At 36.9% G+C, this 16792-nt stretch overlaps 1 protein-coding gene and 1 non-coding gene across 17 annotated transcripts in view; one reads left to right on the forward strand and one right to left on the reverse strand.

Annotated features, from left to right (window-relative positions):
* Positions 1-16792, reverse strand: part of CSNK1G1 (casein kinase 1 gamma 1) — a 170005-nt gene that overhangs the window by 74844 nt on the left and 78369 nt on the right. For all 16 annotated transcript variants that reach the window (XM_026478285.4, XM_026478279.4, XM_026478283.4 and 13 more), the window contains one exon: positions 989-1029. In XM_026478285.4, coding sequence (XP_026334070.1) covers positions 989-1029 — 41 coding nt within the window. The remainder of the gene's footprint in view (positions 1-988; positions 1030-16792) is intronic.
* LOC113241050 (U6 spliceosomal RNA) lies at positions 12803-12905 on the forward strand. Its single transcript, XR_003311406.1, has one exon. It is a non-coding gene; the product is annotated as a U6 spliceosomal RNA (small nuclear RNA).

Here is a 16792-nt window from a genome sequence, read left to right on the forward strand (position 1 = left end):
TGCTCTAAGCCCTGCTTCCTGTCCACACCTTTGTAGAGAAACCAATCTGATAACTGTCTGATAGTTGTCTTCACAAGACAACTCTGACTTTTCTACAAACTGACAAACTCAATCCACACACAGAGCAGGTGTGGATGTGGTAAGTGCAATTCGTTAGAAAAGAACAGCATTATCATGATTATCACAAGATACTTCCTTCAATCATTAACTCCTCTGTCTTCCAACTAATAAAGCCCCAAACTGCCTGCAAATCCCGGGAAACTTACTAGGAAGATAAACATTTACACAGTATCATAGAAACTAGTCATATGATATATTTCATATCACTAGAAATGATTTTGTATTGACCTTAAATATAAGATAAAGAATTTTCTTCTAAAATTACTCTTCCTCAAAAATAACATATATTTTTTAACAGGATGCTATCTTTAATGATCATGTTAGTTATTCATAAGATTAGTATTGACAAAACCCAGTAAACTTTTTGTTTCAAATTTGACCACAAGATGTGTTTTTCACATTTGACAGCTTTTTAAGGCAATGATTTGATGATCGGATTTGGTTCTCTACTTCTAAGTATATTAATAAACACCTTACATTTAAAAAATGGATTAGTCATAGTGAAGCAAAAGAAAATGATAAAATTTCCAGTGGTTTTATCTTTTAAAATTATACGTGAAAGGTACAAACTTCACAGAAATTACAAGTTTTCCAGCGATTGTTTTCTTCCAGCTATTTTTTAAACTATTTTTTGATTCACTGTTGCTGAAACTATAGTTAGTATCATCTAACTATATAGCATTATACATTGTACAGTGATTCATCACTGTAACACTACATATGGTTGAAGGAAAGTGACTGTGTGGGATCATATGCAAAGGAAGAAAAATTAGTATTTTTGCAAATGCTTACAACTATTTCCTGTAAAAAGATATGTGAGGGGTGAGAACACCAAAACATAATTACCAAAAATATAAGTTCTACTCACCAGTTTGATAGCTACATATTCATTGGTGTAGAGGTTTTTACCTAAGGGAAAAGCAGAATGTATATGTTTTAGTGACATTTATTTTGGGAAATGCAAAGCAAAATCTTAGCTTACAGGGTCATGAGAAAGGTCACATTCCCAAAGCTATTCACATATATGAAACATGATTTATAAGTGAAAAGCTAAACAGAGATAATGAGACCCAGTAAGACAAGAATAGAAACCACTTGAGAATTTGGAAATTTAAGTCAGACATGAAAACTTTAAAAAAAAGAAAACAAATCTCTTTTCTCTCTCACACAGTTTGTTATTTATTATTTCCCCAACTACTAAACCATGAAGCAAACCAAGAAGTGCCAGAATGTCAAAGACACAAATTTTAACTCTTGGCACAATAAACACAAACCCTCACTTCTTTAAACTCACTAACAAATGGGGATTAAATATTATTTGTCATGGTATTTAGTGTCAACTTGGCAAAAAGGACTGTGTGAAATAAAAACAATTACTGCTCTGTCCTCCTTTTGGAAGACTCATCTAAGTAGATAATTCTCAAAGCTGCTGTGAATTCTTCACCAGAACTCTAGCTCTTTATGAGCAGAAAACAGCTCTCCACCTGGACAACACTTAGACGTCTCAAAGTTCTTGCTGCCATATTAACGATTTTTCCTCTCAACTCCTCTACCTGTATAAATGGAATCAATATTCTCTTAGACATCTAAAGTAAGTGCCTGGAGTGAGGATGAGGATGAAAGCAGCAATTAACCACTTGGTAAGCCCACACTCCATGCCGGGTACTTTGCTATCGGTACTTACCCGCTCATCTCTACTGATTTTTTTTTTTAAGATTTTATTTATTTATTTGATGGAGAGAGAGACAGCCAGTGAGAGAGGGAACACAAGCAGGGGGAGTGGGAGAGGAAGAAGCAGGCTCCCAGCGGAGCAGGGAGCCCGATGCAGGGCTCGATCCCAGGACCCTGGGATCACGCCCTGAGCCAAAGGTAGACGCTTAACGACTGAGCCACCCAGGTGCCCCTCTACTGACTCCTGAAGGCTAATTTTAATTCTTCCTGAGTGTTTAGTTATGGCATTGGACTTCACATTTCTTCTTATATATTTGTCCTATCTTAATTAGCTAGACTATAAATATCTTGAGGGTAGGAATTTTATCTAACAGTTCTCTCAATGTTCTATGGTACTTAAGATCATGTTCTGCACATCTCAAAGACACCCAGAACTTTGACTGATGAAAAGTTACTGACACATACAGTATAACTGCTTTTTAAATAATACATAGAAGTAAATGTTATATTTATACATACACAAACATATATGTACATAGTTGAATATGCATGGAAAAGGATATAGAAGGATGTACATTACGGTATTAAAATGACTTTTTTAGTATTTTCTGATTTTTATATAATAGTTCGTTATTATAATGAACAAAAAGCTGCTTGCAATGTAAGTTCCTATTTTAACCAGGACCTAGACAACAGATGGCCCTTTGCAAACCATACCGTTATATTTTTAATACTGCTATCAGGTTGCCAAGCACCTTTATGTGTCAAAGAGTACACTAATTTAGGAATGACTTTTGTCTACAAATAACATAATGAAGAGGACTCACAGATTGCCAGAAAAATACCTAAGAAACCATTATAAGATGAACAACTTCTTTTTTAAAGAAGCAAAAGTAGAAAACATATATTTTTTCTCTATATATTAACTGCATTAAGCTTCTAAGAGAAAAACATTGTTAAAAATATATTTGATGAGATTGTGAAAAGGATACTAGTAACTGGGAGAGGACAGTTGAAGTAGAAACAGCCAATACAGGCAGGTTAAAACGCCAACTTGGCAGGGCATCTCATATCTGTGTGGATTCCCTGCATGTACAAAATTAAATTTTACTTTCTCCAAAAACAGGGTGCTGGGTGGCTCAGTTGGTTAAGCCTCTGCCTTCAGCTCGGGTCATGATCCCAGGGTCCTGGGATTGAGCCTGTGTTGGCCACTCTGCTCAGCGGGGAGTCTGTTTCCCTTTCTCCCTCTGCTCCTCCCCCTGCTGCTCATGCTTGAGCTCTCTCTCTCTCTCTCTCTCTCTAACAAATAAATAATCTTAAAAAAAAAAAAAAAAACAAGGGGCGCCTGGGTGGCACAGTGGTTAAGCGTCTGCCTTCAGCTCAGGGCGTGATCCCGGCGTTATGGGGTCGAGCCCCACATCAGGCTCGTCCGCTATGAGCCTGCTTCTTCCTCTCCCACTCCCCCTGCTTGTGTTCCCTCTCTCACTGGCTGTCTCTATCTCTGTCGAATAAATAAATAAAATCTTTAAAAAAAAAAAAAAAAGAAACTCCAATTTGGCCACAGACTTATCCCACACCAGATACAATACTGCATAAAGATTTTTCAGGACAGCCCTTCTGGCACAGTATAAGCACTATTCTTGTGACCCCAAACCAATTTTGGCACATGGCTAACCCTAAGAACTTAGCATCACTTAGAGGAAAATGGTCAAGTTTTAAAGTGTAAACATGTTCAGGAGTCTTTCTGAAATGGACACCCTCCCCCCCACCCCCTGCTCAGCCAGTTTTTTAACAGTAAGAATTTCTATAGGCGTTAGAGGCACCAATATTCACCCCTTACTCATTTAAAGTATAACATGCCTTTACTGTCAAAGAATTAACTTAACCTTTGAAGGACACGCTTAACACAACAGATCATCAATCCAACAGATACAACATTTAAGTGAAGTAAGGTGGTGGTGTAAGTGTGAAAGAGTAATAAACCTAGATTCTGATCTGTGAGCAAGGAAAGAGAGAAGGCAATTCAGGAGTTCTCAGGGAAGAAATTCTTTTCTTTCTTTCCTTCCCCCCATCTACTCCCCCCCCCAAGCTAGAGTCTTAAAAACTGAGCTGGATTTTAATAGATGAAGAAGGGGAAAAGGCATCACAAGCGAGGAAACTGTATGAAAACACAAAAAAGCGACAAAGTAGAGGTATAGTCTAACAATGGTAGGTGGTCTGGGAGTAGATGGACTGTAAATTGCATCATGAGGATCAGGATGGAGCAGGAATAGGCAAAGAGTGGTTAGGGGAGCAAGAGAGACTAGAAAAGGAAGGCTTGGGCCACATAAGAAAAATCCTCAATGCCATCTTAAAGTTTAAAGCAAAAAGGTTTTAATCAGTAGGGCAGTGACATGATCAGATCTGTGATTCTGAATAACCATTTGTAAGGAAGCATAAACGATGAACTAGAAAGTAAGAGACCAGGGGTGCCTGGGCAGTGCAGCTGGTTAAGCCTCTAACTCTTGGTTTCAGCTCAGGTGGTGATCTCAGGGTCGTGAGATCGAGCCCTGCATCAGGCTCCAATGCTCAGGGCAGAGTCTGCTTAAGACTCTCTCGCGTGCTCCTTCTGCCCCTCCCCTCTTTCTCTCTCTAAAATAAATAAATAAATCTTTTTTAAAAAGAAGGAAAGAAAAATAAGAGACCAAAGGTAGGGGAAAGCGTTTGACTATTTAATACCCAGCCTATGCAGATACAGACATCTAACACTCAGTTCTCACCCTGCAGACACTGTATTCTAGCTCCTCACACAGGTGGCTCGATTATTACATTAATCACATAATGTGATGAGTTAAGAGAGAAATAGGAACAAGTCAATACAGGAGTTTGGATGAAGGAAGGTAAAGCATTTGGCCACAAGCGGCATTTGAGGTGAGCCTTGAAGGGCAAACAGAGGAGACAATAAAGGGTATTTCATAGTATATAATAAAATACTAATTTGAACAGTGAGGTGGAAACATGATAGAAAATGTGCAGAATCTGGTATACGTGGGTAGACTAATACGAATGGAGCACAAGTATATGGAGAGAAATGGTGAGAGGTAAGGCCAGAAAGATCCAAGAGGGACAGGTGAATAACCCTGAATGCCAGTTTCTTACTCCAAGGTATGCACAGCCACGAGTACGTGGAAATGTGTCAGGGCGTAAGCTACACAAATAAGACACATTTTTCCTAGATCCTTACTTTTCTTTGAAGATTTGAAAACCTTTTTTATAGTTGAACAAAAGTTATTATAGAAATTGCACAGATTTCATTTGAAGGAAAAAAAAAACCCACAAGAGTTTAAGGAAATCCCAGGCACTTATGGATGTGCTTCTTCCAGAGTCCAGGGCGGTACCACCCATCAGTGGGGAAGCTTTTTCTCATCTTCCCTATGTTCAGCTGGGCGGCCCAGTTTTCACAACGTATTTCACTTTCTACAGTGTGAACCTTCCATCTCTTGTGAGCCAGGTGGTGCCAGGGAGAGAGGTGATTTAGCCATCCAACTGCTCCATATAAAGACTTGCCACTAAGTTTTGTTTTTACTCCTTCTGCATCCTTACTTTCTGAGTTCCTAGTGTCTCCAATTCTTGAGCTTAACTGGTGTATTTTATATTACAAACTGGCCTAAACTTTCAATCATCAGCTTTCTCTGGATTGCTAAGTCACTTAACTATCCGCTTTCCAGCTTCCAAAATTTTGTTAACATTTCTCGCCTGTTTTCCTCTTTTTCCCTTTTTTTTTTTTTTGTGGTTCTTTGTGGTTTTATGACTTAAAAGGTCAAAAAGAATGTTCAACTCATCTTCTTATCCCTAGCAACAAACATCATATCTGATATGTAATAGGTAACAGATGCTAACTGCTGTGAACCTAATTAACATACAGAGAAGGTTCTTCTGAGAAAGTTCCAGGATAATAAAAAAAGAAGCCTAGTTTACAACCAGATATGGATAATCCTAAATGCAAATACTGGAGTTTTGACTTCCTTGTTCAGCCTGCTGTGAAACCAACAAAGGTCTTGTGCTAAGAGAAAAAGCATAATGGTGAAATTCTAATTATTAATCTGGCCCCAAAGTATAAAATAAAAAAGAGGAGAATACCTAGAAAGAAGATGAGGGGGAAGCTTTGATAGCAGAACATTTAAAAAATAACATCTACCACACCCAGTGTGATTATGAGTATTACATGAGTTGGAATATGTGAAAGTACTTTGTAAACTGCAAGGTGCTAGATAAACTTAATTTTTATCTACCTCTTTTATTATTGCAGGCTATGAGCCAATATTTCCTGGCAGAAAACGACTTAAAAAAATACGATTTAAAATCAAGGCATTTCAAAAAAAAAACCAACCTAATAACCTTTGGATTATACATAAATGTGAGGGATGAGGAAAAGAGAAGGGTCAAAAATGATGTCTCCATTAGTGGAGAACAGAAAGAGAACCAAGAGAGGAAGCACTCTTCCACTCTACCATGATGCTGCCTCCTTCCCAGTTCCCACTAAACCTAAAAGTAACAGACAATTACGAAACGCCTCTCAGCTTCCACTTTCATACCTATATAAAAAATATATATATACAGTCACAGAAACATAAAGAATGAGACAGCCTATGTTAACACGAAATGTGATGGCTGATACATCACAAAATGCTGGCTTGTGTTTGCTTACTTTCTCTGGGGGCACCAAAAGAACCGAACACATGTCACCCTCTTACAAAGCAATTATCCTTATTCCTGAGAGACAACAGAGGTGACTGGATAATTCTCTTGAGCTATGCATCACTCAAATGAATTCTTCTGCTAGAGGGCATCATTAAGACTGAACAGGCCAACACAAAATGCAGCCATGTGGAAGGCTAGACAATCAGCCACTGTCCTCTCCTTGGTGATATGCTTACTCAAAAATTTTGCTCTGGGAGAATTACAAAAATAGAGGGTTAAAATCCTGTCCATTTAAAACGAATGACTGCTTCAGCTGAAATGTATTTATTAAGTATATATATTTAAAACATATCAATAACTGTGAGAAAGGCAGGCAGTTTAACGGACGGCAAAATACCATCGATAAGATGGCACAATCCCAAGCACTCAAAGCTTTTAGTATCTGTTGCACAAAATCCACAATGCTTCCCACGCTCACTTCCTGGCTATGAGTTCTTTTATTGTTAATGGAAATGAAACTGCATTACATAGTAGTTTCTGGAGCTTTACATCTAAACTCAGCCCTTTGGAAGCAGCAGTCCTGGATGTGATGCTGCCCATAAAACCCACTGCATGAAGACTTCCTATTGCAGTAAGTCACTACAGAGACAACATTTACCGTAAGCTTCATCAGACACAGCATTATTTCAAAGAACCAGCAGGTCTCAGTTCTCAGAGTCACACTGATAAAGGAACATACAGCCTCAGGTTCCCAGTTTAGTTAGATCTCCAGCTGTCACATTTTCTTCCCCGAAAGTGAAAGTAGTACATTTATAAATTACTACCTAGAACTTCTAAAAAATAAAAATAAAAAAAATAAAAAATCCAGCCAAATGAACTTGAGGTATTTTGTGTTAAAACAAGAAACCACTTTTATGTAACTCAGATTGGTTACCATGTCTATTTAGGGCAAAGAGGACAGACTGGCCTAATGCCTCCACCACCCAGAGAACATCTTTTCAAGCAGGCAGTAAGAAGATATCAAAATGGTGCTACAACTTTAAAGAAAAAAGCCACAAGTCTTTTTCATTTTTACTACCTTAATTCTACTAGTATATTAGTATAATGTGCAGAAATATTTCCCAAATGGTTAGCAGTTAACGGCAAGAATAAAATTTCTCCTTGTGCTAAATTTTTTGAAGGACTTACTTATAAATATCAGTAGTATATTATAAAAAAAAAACTGATTACATCTTTAACACTTGTGACAGTACAGAGCATGTTTACTATTAACATGCAAAAACATGTTTATTTTATTTATTTTATTTTAAAGATGTCTATTTTAGGGTGCCTGGGTGGCTCAGTCATTAAGCATCTGCCTTCAGCTCAGGTCATCATCTCAAGGTCCTGGGATGGAGTCCCACATCAGGCTCCCTGCTCAGCGGGAAGCCTGCTTCTTCCTTGCCTTCTGCCCCTCCACTCCACTCGTGTTCTCTCTCGCTATCTCTCTCTCAAATAAATAAATAAATAAAATCTTTAAAAACAAAACAAAATAAAGATGTCTATTTTAGACAGTATTAAAATGTTTTCTCAACAGCAGAAAATGATCCATTAGTAGAGTGTGAAATAAATAAATACAGGGGGTCCTGACCAACACGTTCTTTAAAGAAAAACAGTGTAAAATTTTAAAATACAGTCCACCACACTTAGCAAGGGTATTACTTCATGAAATGTTTACTGCAGATATACATACATATTAAATTGTGTATGTATTTATATACAAAATATAATTTATTTTTTAGTGTGGGTCATAAGTCAAAAAAATAAAAGCCATCAAAAAAACTTCCAGGGACACCTGGCTCACTCAAGTGGTAGAGCGTGCAAGTCTTAATCTCGGGGTCATGAATTCAACCAAAACAACAAGATATTTAGGAATAAATCTAACCAAAGAGAGAGATGAAAGATCTGTACTCTAAAAACTGTTAGACATGGATGAAAGAAACTGAAGATAACACAAAGAAATGGAAAAACATTCCACGCTCATGGACTGGAAGAACAAATACTGTCAAAATGTCTATACTACTCAAAGCATCTATACCTTTAATGCAATCCCTATCAAAATACCAATAAAATTTTTCACAGAGCTAGAACAAACAATCCTAAAATTTATATGGAACCACAAAAGACCCCGAATAACCAAAGCAACCTTGAAAAAGAAAAGCAAAGCCGGAGGCATCATTTTATTCCAAGACTTCAAATTATATTACAAACTGTATAATCAAAACAGTCTGGTACTAGCACAAAAATAGACACACAGATCGAAGAAACAAAATAGAGAACCCAGAAATGAAACCACAATTATATGGTCAATTAATCTTTAACAAGGCCGGAAAGAATATCCAATGGGAAAAACACAATCTCTTCAACGAATTGTGTTGGGAAATTCAGATGGCAACACGCAAAAGAATGAAACTGGACCACTTTCTTACACAATATACAAAAATCAATTCAAAATGGATTAAAGACCTAAATGTGAGGCCTGGCACCATGAAAATCCTAGAGGAGAACACAGGCAGTGACCTCTTTGACCTCAGCCATAGCAACTTCTTTCTAGATACCTCTCTAGGGGTTAAGGGAAACAGAAGCAAAAATAAACTATTAGGGCTTCATCAAAGATTTGCTTCTGCACAGTGAAGGAAACAACAAAACTAAAAGGCAGCCTACAGAATGAGAGAAGATATTTGCAAATGACATATCTGATAAAGGGTAGTATCCAAAATCTATAAAGAACTTATCAATCTCAACATCCAAAAAAATGAATAATCCAATTAAAAAATGGGCAGAAGAAATGAACAGACATTTCTCCAAAGAAGACATCCAGATGGCCAACAGACACATGAAAAGATGCTCCACATGACTCCTATCAGGGAAACACAAATCAAAACTACAATGAGATACCACCTCACAACTGTCAGAACAGCTAAAATCAACAACACAGGAAACAACAGGTGTTGCCGAGGATGTGGAAGAGGAGAACCCTCTTGCACTGTTGGTGGGAATGTAAACTGGTGCAGCCACCCTGGAAAACAAGTTTTCCCTGGACTTTCCTCAAAAAGTTAAAAATAAAACTACCCTATGGGGGCGCCTGGGTGGCACAGCGGTTAAGCGTCTGCCTTCGGCTCAGGGCGTGATCCCGGCATTATGGGATCGAGCCCCACATCAGGCTCCTCTGCTATGAGCCTGCTTCTTCCTCTCCCACTCCCCCTGCTTGTGTTCCCTCTCTCACTGGCTGTCTCTATCTCTGTCAAATAAATAAATAAAATCTTAAAAAAAAAAAAAAACTACCCTATGATCCAGCATTCACACCACTAGCTACTTACCCAAAGAATACAAAAATACTAATTCAAAGAGATGCATGTACCCTGAGGTTTATACAGCATTATCTACAATAGTCAAATTATGTAAACAGCCCAAGTGTCCATTGATGAATGGATAAAGATGTGGTATAGGGGCGCCTGGGTGGCTCAGTCAGTTAAGTGTCTTCCTTCGGCTTGGGTCATGGTCCCAGGGTCCTGGGATTGAGCCCTACATCAGGGGTCTCTGCTCAGTGGACAGCCTGCTTCTCTCTCTCCCTCTGCTGCTCCTCCTGCTTGTGTTCTTGCACTCAAATAAAATCTTAAAAAAAAAAAAAGATGTGGTATATACATACATATATAATGGAATATTACTCAGCCATAAAAATGAACACTTGCCATTTGCAATGAAAGGGAGGAGGTAGAGAGTATTATTATACTAAGTGAAATCAGTCAGAGAAAGACAAATATCATATGATTTCACTCATGTGTGGAATTTAAGAAACAAGCAAAGAGAAAGTACGGGGGGAATGAAGAAATAGACTCTTAACTATAGAGAACGGATGGTTACCAGGGGAGGTGGGTGGGGGATGGGTGAAATAGGTGAGGGGGATTAAGGAGTGCACTTGCTGTGGTGAGCACCAGGTGTTGTATGGAAGCATTAATCACTGTATTATACACCTATAAGTAATATCACACTCCATGTTAACTCTCTGGAATTTAAATAAATACATACATACATGAAAAAAATTCAAATAAAAGCCTTCTGAAAAGTAGTTTCAATGATCTCAATTTGAGTCAGTGATAGGTCTAGCTTCATTGACCTTCCTAAACTACTAAGCACAATTTTATGATCACTCTGTTAGTAAGAAAAAACAGGGGTTTCTAGCAGCTCAAAGTCTGGAATGAGGCTCAGTAGAGTAAGGTAAAAGAGGTTGGGGGAGTATCTTTTATAAAGAGGGTCAAAGAAACACCCATATACCCCATTTCAAGAAGGTTAGCCTGTGAATACTTACAGAGGCCTAGGCTTTAGTAAGCAAATGTATAAAACTGTCTACAACACAGTGGTAAAACAAAAACAAAAACAAAAAAACTGGAATGAATCATTCCAGAAAGCATGATATTCTGCAGCAGAGAAGTACTGAAGTACTTTCATTTATTATGTAAAATTTTAAAGTTATATAATGATTACCCCATGTAACCTCAGCCAATTTCAGTTAAGTAAATTATTTGGAAGTAAATCCCAGGTATTATATTTTATTAATAAATATTTCATTACGAATTTCTAATAGGTTTGAAGCAATCTTCACAACAGGTAGATTACTTGCTATTTGAAGACCTCTGCAATACAAATGTGGAAAATTAAAAGACCAAATGGAGACCTAGAAACAAGGAGAAGGTTATAGCACCACTCAGACATTTCGGCCATTCAGGAAGAAAAGTCCAGGTGGTCCTTTGAAAAGCATAAGAATTGGGTGAAAAAAAGACAACTATGAATAGAGTTCAAGGTAAACCAACTGACTCTAGAAAAACTAAAACCATGGATTGTCAATGATTTGAACTTGATCATCAGGTAAAAACAGTCTGTTATTAATATTTGTTCTTTTGTTGTTTGTGCTTTTGTTGTCTTATCTAAGAATTCACTGTCAAATCTGAGGGCTTGAAGATTTCACTTTATCTTCTAAGGATTTTATAGTTTGGGTTCTTACATTTAGTTCTTTGATCCATTTTGAGTTAATATCTCTATATGGTATGCGGTACAGTTTCAACTATCCAGTTGTCCTCACACTATTTGTTGAAAAAATTACACTTTCCCCATTGAATGGTCTTGGCACGCTGGTCGAAAAGCAATGGACCACAGATTCATATCTGATTCTCAATTCTGTTCCATTGATCTATTACATCTATTCTAATGCAAGTACCACTGGCAATAGATCACTGTTGCTTTGTAGTAAGTTTTGAAATCAAAAAGTGTGAGCCATTCAACTTGGTTCTTGTTTTTCAATACCGTTTTGGCTCTTCTGCATACCTTGCAACTCCATATGAACTTCAGGATCAGCCTATTAATTTCTACAAAGAAGCCAGCTAGAATTTTGACAGGGATCGTGTTGAACTGGAGATCAATTTGGGGAGTACTACCATCTTTTTTTTTTTTTTTTTAAGATTTTTATTTATTTATTTGACAGAGAGAGAGACAGCCAGTGAGAGAGGGAACACAAGCAGGGGGAGTGGGAGAGGAAGAAGCAGGCTCCCAGGGGAGGAGCCCGATGTGGGGCTCGATCCCAGGATGCCGGGATCCCGCCCTGAGCTGAAGGCAGATGCTTAACAACTGAGCCACCCAGGCGCCCCAGAGAGTACTACCATCTTAACAATATTAAGTTTGATCCCTGAATATGAATGTCTTTCCATGTATTTAGGTCTTCTTTAACTTCTTTCAACATTTTATAGTTTTCAGAGTATAAATTCTATACTCATTTTGTTAAATTTATTCTCTTTTGATAGTATTGTAAATAAAACTGTTTTCTTAACTTCATTTTCAGATTAAACATAGATACCCTTGTTTAATAATAATTTGGACTTCTTCTCTCATGATTCCTAGAAGCATATTATTTCTTTTAATTAGAGTATTAGGGAGCACCTAATACTGAGACTGGGAGGCTCAGTCGGTTAAGCATCTGACTCTTGATTTCAGCTCTGGTCATGATCTCAGGGTTGTGAGATCCAGCCCCACATCAGGCTCCACACTCAGCGCAGAGTCTGCTTGAGATTCTGTCTCTCTCTCCCGCTGACCTTCCCCATGATCACACACTCTCTCTCTCTAATAAACGAATAAAATATATTTTTTAAAAAAGTATTAGTATCTCTTAAACTCGAACTAGGGAACTCTTTTATATAAATGAATTTTCCAGATTAGTGATACTCCTTCAATAAAAGTTAAATAGTAATATCACTTACAATGAAAATGTTTCTGAAGTTTCAGGCTTCATAAGGAGTATCTGGTGCTCATTTTGACGGCACATATACCAGAATTGGAATGATACAAGATTAGCATGATCCCTGTGCAAGGATGACATACAAATCTGTGAAGTGCTCCATATTTTTACAAATTCCCAATTATAAAATAAGTAAGTAATGGGGATGTGATGTACAGCATGGTGACTACAATAAATAATACTGTATTACATATTTATAAGTTGTTCAGAAAGTACAAGTTCTCATCAGAGAAAAAAATTTGTAACTATAAATGACGACAGATGTTAACTGGACTTACTATGATGATCATTCTGCAGTATATACAAAAATATCATATCATTATGTTGTACATCTGAAACTAATGTTATATGCCAATTATATCTCAATTAAAATAATTTTTTGATTTATCTATCTTAGAGAGAGAGAGAGAGAGCACACAAGTGAGGAGAGGGGCAGAGGGAGAAGGAGAGACAGAATCTCAAGCAGACTCCCCAATGAGCACGGAGCCCAAAATGGGCCTTGATCTCACAACCCATGAGACTATGACCTGAGGCGCAATCAAGTGTCAGTTGCTTAACCAACTGAGCCACCCAGGCGCCCCTAAAAAATTTTTTTTAAAGACAGAATATCTGATTTTTTTTTTATGAATCTGGTCAAGATGAATAATAGTTATATTACATCACTTTAGTGACATCCTTAAAGGTTAATGAAGTATATAAGACTATTCTGCCTAGACTGCTCTGTTCTGTGTACTCTGTCCCCTCCCTTGCTATCAGTTGGCTAGTGATTACTTTTTGATATATGTAATACCCTTCTCCTGGGTTTCTACTCTATGGGAGACTAAGAAAATAAACTTGTTAAAAATGCATATAAAATATGAAGACAGAAGCTTTAAAGAAAAGACTGCAGTTCTAAAATACAGAAACTTATGGGTACATAGATCCTAAGATATCTATTTTGGCTGCTAAGACATTTTAAAATTTTTACTGTTGTTTTGGTTTGTTTGCTAGTCTTCAGCTTTGTTCCAGAGTGCTAGAACTTGTTAAGAAAAATGATATCATATGTAGCTTTACTATAACATGGCTAAAAATTTCAGGAAATATAATTTATAATTCTAATTTAATATGCTCTACATAAATTTTTGTGAAAAAAATACTCGAATATTCTGAAAATTTAGATATTTTAGATTATCTGTAGAAAATTGCACTTGTATCATTGCTATATAAATTTCCTGCCTAATATATATAAAACAAAACTAATTTTATCCAGTAAGCTATAGAGGATGATGTTACATTTCCGATAATCTATCTTTATGAAAATGTTTGTGTTATTTACTTATAATAATAATAAAATCTACAATTAACCAGAAGCCCAATTATATGGTAACAGTAATGGTAATCCACTTGATGAAAAAGAATATAGCTATTAAACTTGTAATCATGAAAATCACCTTAGCAATTTAGTAAATAAACAAGCAGAATCCCAAAGCATATTCAACTTTGTTTAACCAAAGTGCATATATATGTATGTGAGTATATACATATATGTACATACATATACACATGACAGAACACAGACTTCACTTTAATTTTCTGTGATGTTACAATTCTGTCTACCAAAACAAACAAAAACAATGCAAAGCTACTTCATGAACTGGAATTTCTGGATGTTCAAATCCAAACCACTAGTTATTAGATTTTTTAAAATTATCATTTAGATTGATGAATCTCTGAAGTAGTTTATAAAATAAAGATAAATAGAAAAAGAAGCATTACAACCTCAAAAAGACATGTTAACTTTTAGTTTCATGGCACAAGCATTAGCCTAAACTACCTAGAAGAGCCCTTTACTCATAGGAATACAGAATTACTTGAAATCACAACGCATTTACTGTTGAAGCAAAATCATCCAAACTTGAGAAACTCCCACTGTTATTCTTTACATACCAGTACCACTGGATAAAAAAAGACTGTTCTGGGGTGCCTGGATGGCTCATTTGGTTAAGCGTCCAACTTTCAATTTCAGCTCAGGTCATGATCTCAGTGTCATGGATCAAGACCCACATTGGGTTCCGTGCTCAGCACAAAATGTGCTTGTCCCCCACCCTCCCCTCACTTGTGCTCTCTCTCTTTTGCTCATTCTCTCTCTCCCAAATAAATAAAAAAATAAATAAAATCTTAGGGGAAAAAAAAATACAAAGAATTAAATACCTTTCAATTTTTTAAGAAAAATTATACTTTTTTGTGGGAAGGGGGAATGAGATCAGAAGTTCCAATTACTGGGGAGCCTGGGTGGCTCAGTCGTTAAGCGTCTGCCTTTGGCTTAGGGCGTGATCCCAGCATTCTGGGATTGAGCCCCACATCGGGCTCCCTGCTCTGCTGGGAGCCTGCTTCTTCCTCTCCCACTCCCCCTGCTTGTGTTCCCTCTCTCGTTGGCTGTCTGTATCTCTGTAGAATAAATAAATAAAATCTTAAAAAAAAAAAAAAGAAGTTCCAATTATTAATTTATGCTCTCTGGCAAGAGGAAAAGATGACATGTGATGACTTTCCAGGTTTTTTTGCTACCTACAGAATAAAGTGCAAAATCTGCATCATGGCTCACACCTAGTCAAGAACGGACTGCTGACATCTCTAGCCTCACTTCCCCCACTGTACCTTATTCAAATAAAAAAGCTCAGGGCAGAATAAGGTACAATGTTTATAATATCCTCCTCCAGTTTGATTTTACTCTAAATTCTAAAATATATGCTTCACAAAATTAAAAATAAATAAAAATAATAAATAATTAATTAGCCAATGCTTTCCCTCCTCACCTCCCAGAAAATCCCTGAAGATTAAAGTTGGCAATGGTCCACTAAAGAAACTAAATAATGTTACTTAAAGAAAAGATTTTTGGCTGTCATTTTATACTTTATATTTCTTTTCCTAGTAATAGTTAATGGTACTCGATGCCATGACTCTCGTCTTTGGGATGAGATATTTATTCCATACCCTTTTAACTTTTTTCTCTCACATGGTATTTTAACCATACACTTAAGTGACAGGTGGTGAGATTACATGGTATAGAATGGAAATAATCTGTTTGGGATGTCCTAGTTCTGAGCTCTGGTTTCAACTCTGTGGCAAACTAGTTTATTTTACCTTGTCCAAAGCATTTAGTCTCTAATCTCTGCCACCTTTAAAATGATGAAGGTTGGACCAGGCAATGCCAAGGTTCCTCACAGGACTAAAACTTCAGTAACTCTTACTTTTGTTGGTCTGGACTTTATACAGCATTAGTGATGACAACATCCACCAACAAATGCTCTGGGTTGATGGTGGTTAAAACAACTACAAATCTACTTAACTATCTCAGCAGGTAGCTCACATTTTTATACGTCACTAGAATATCTCAAAAGTCTGTCAAATAAATGCCTTGCTGAGTAAAAATGTATAACACAGAGATACCTGGCTTACAACAGTAGCTAAAAAAGACGCATTTAGCTCCATTCCTCTCCAAAACCCCACTGAAATGACCAAAAAAAGAAAAGAAAAGAAGGGGAAAGGAAAGGAAAGGAAAGGAAAGGAAAGGAAAGGAAAGGAAGAGAAAGTAGGTGAGAAAACAGCGGACTAGAGATGTCAACCTTCAGAAGTAGTGAACAGACAAGACCTGAGAAAGCTATCATATACCACAGAGGAGGAATCTTAATGCTAAGATTGCCTAATAATATTGATAGAAAGTTTACAATTCCGTTGGAAACTTGAGAAGAATTAATGAAAGATATGTGGATAACTGAGAAAATTCTTTAAAAATCAAGTATCAGTAATTCTTAATCTGAGGGAAGGGGGATAGGGATGTACGAGAAAGAAGATATAATAACAGTGCTCTCATAGCTCAGCTGCGAACAATATTTTCATAACCATAACACTGTAAATGTAGAAAAATAATTTAAGCAAAAAGTATAACTTAAGTATATTGGGAGAATGTGGGGAGTGATTGGGATGGTGTATACCAGAAAAATAAAAAACAATCTTTAA

The sequence above is a fragment of the Ursus arctos genome, unplaced genomic scaffold (assembly GCF_023065955.2).
Source record: "Ursus arctos isolate Adak ecotype North America unplaced genomic scaffold, UrsArc2.0 scaffold_28, whole genome shotgun sequence".
Classification (NCBI taxonomy): Eukaryota; Metazoa; Chordata; class Mammalia; order Carnivora; family Ursidae; genus Ursus; species Ursus arctos.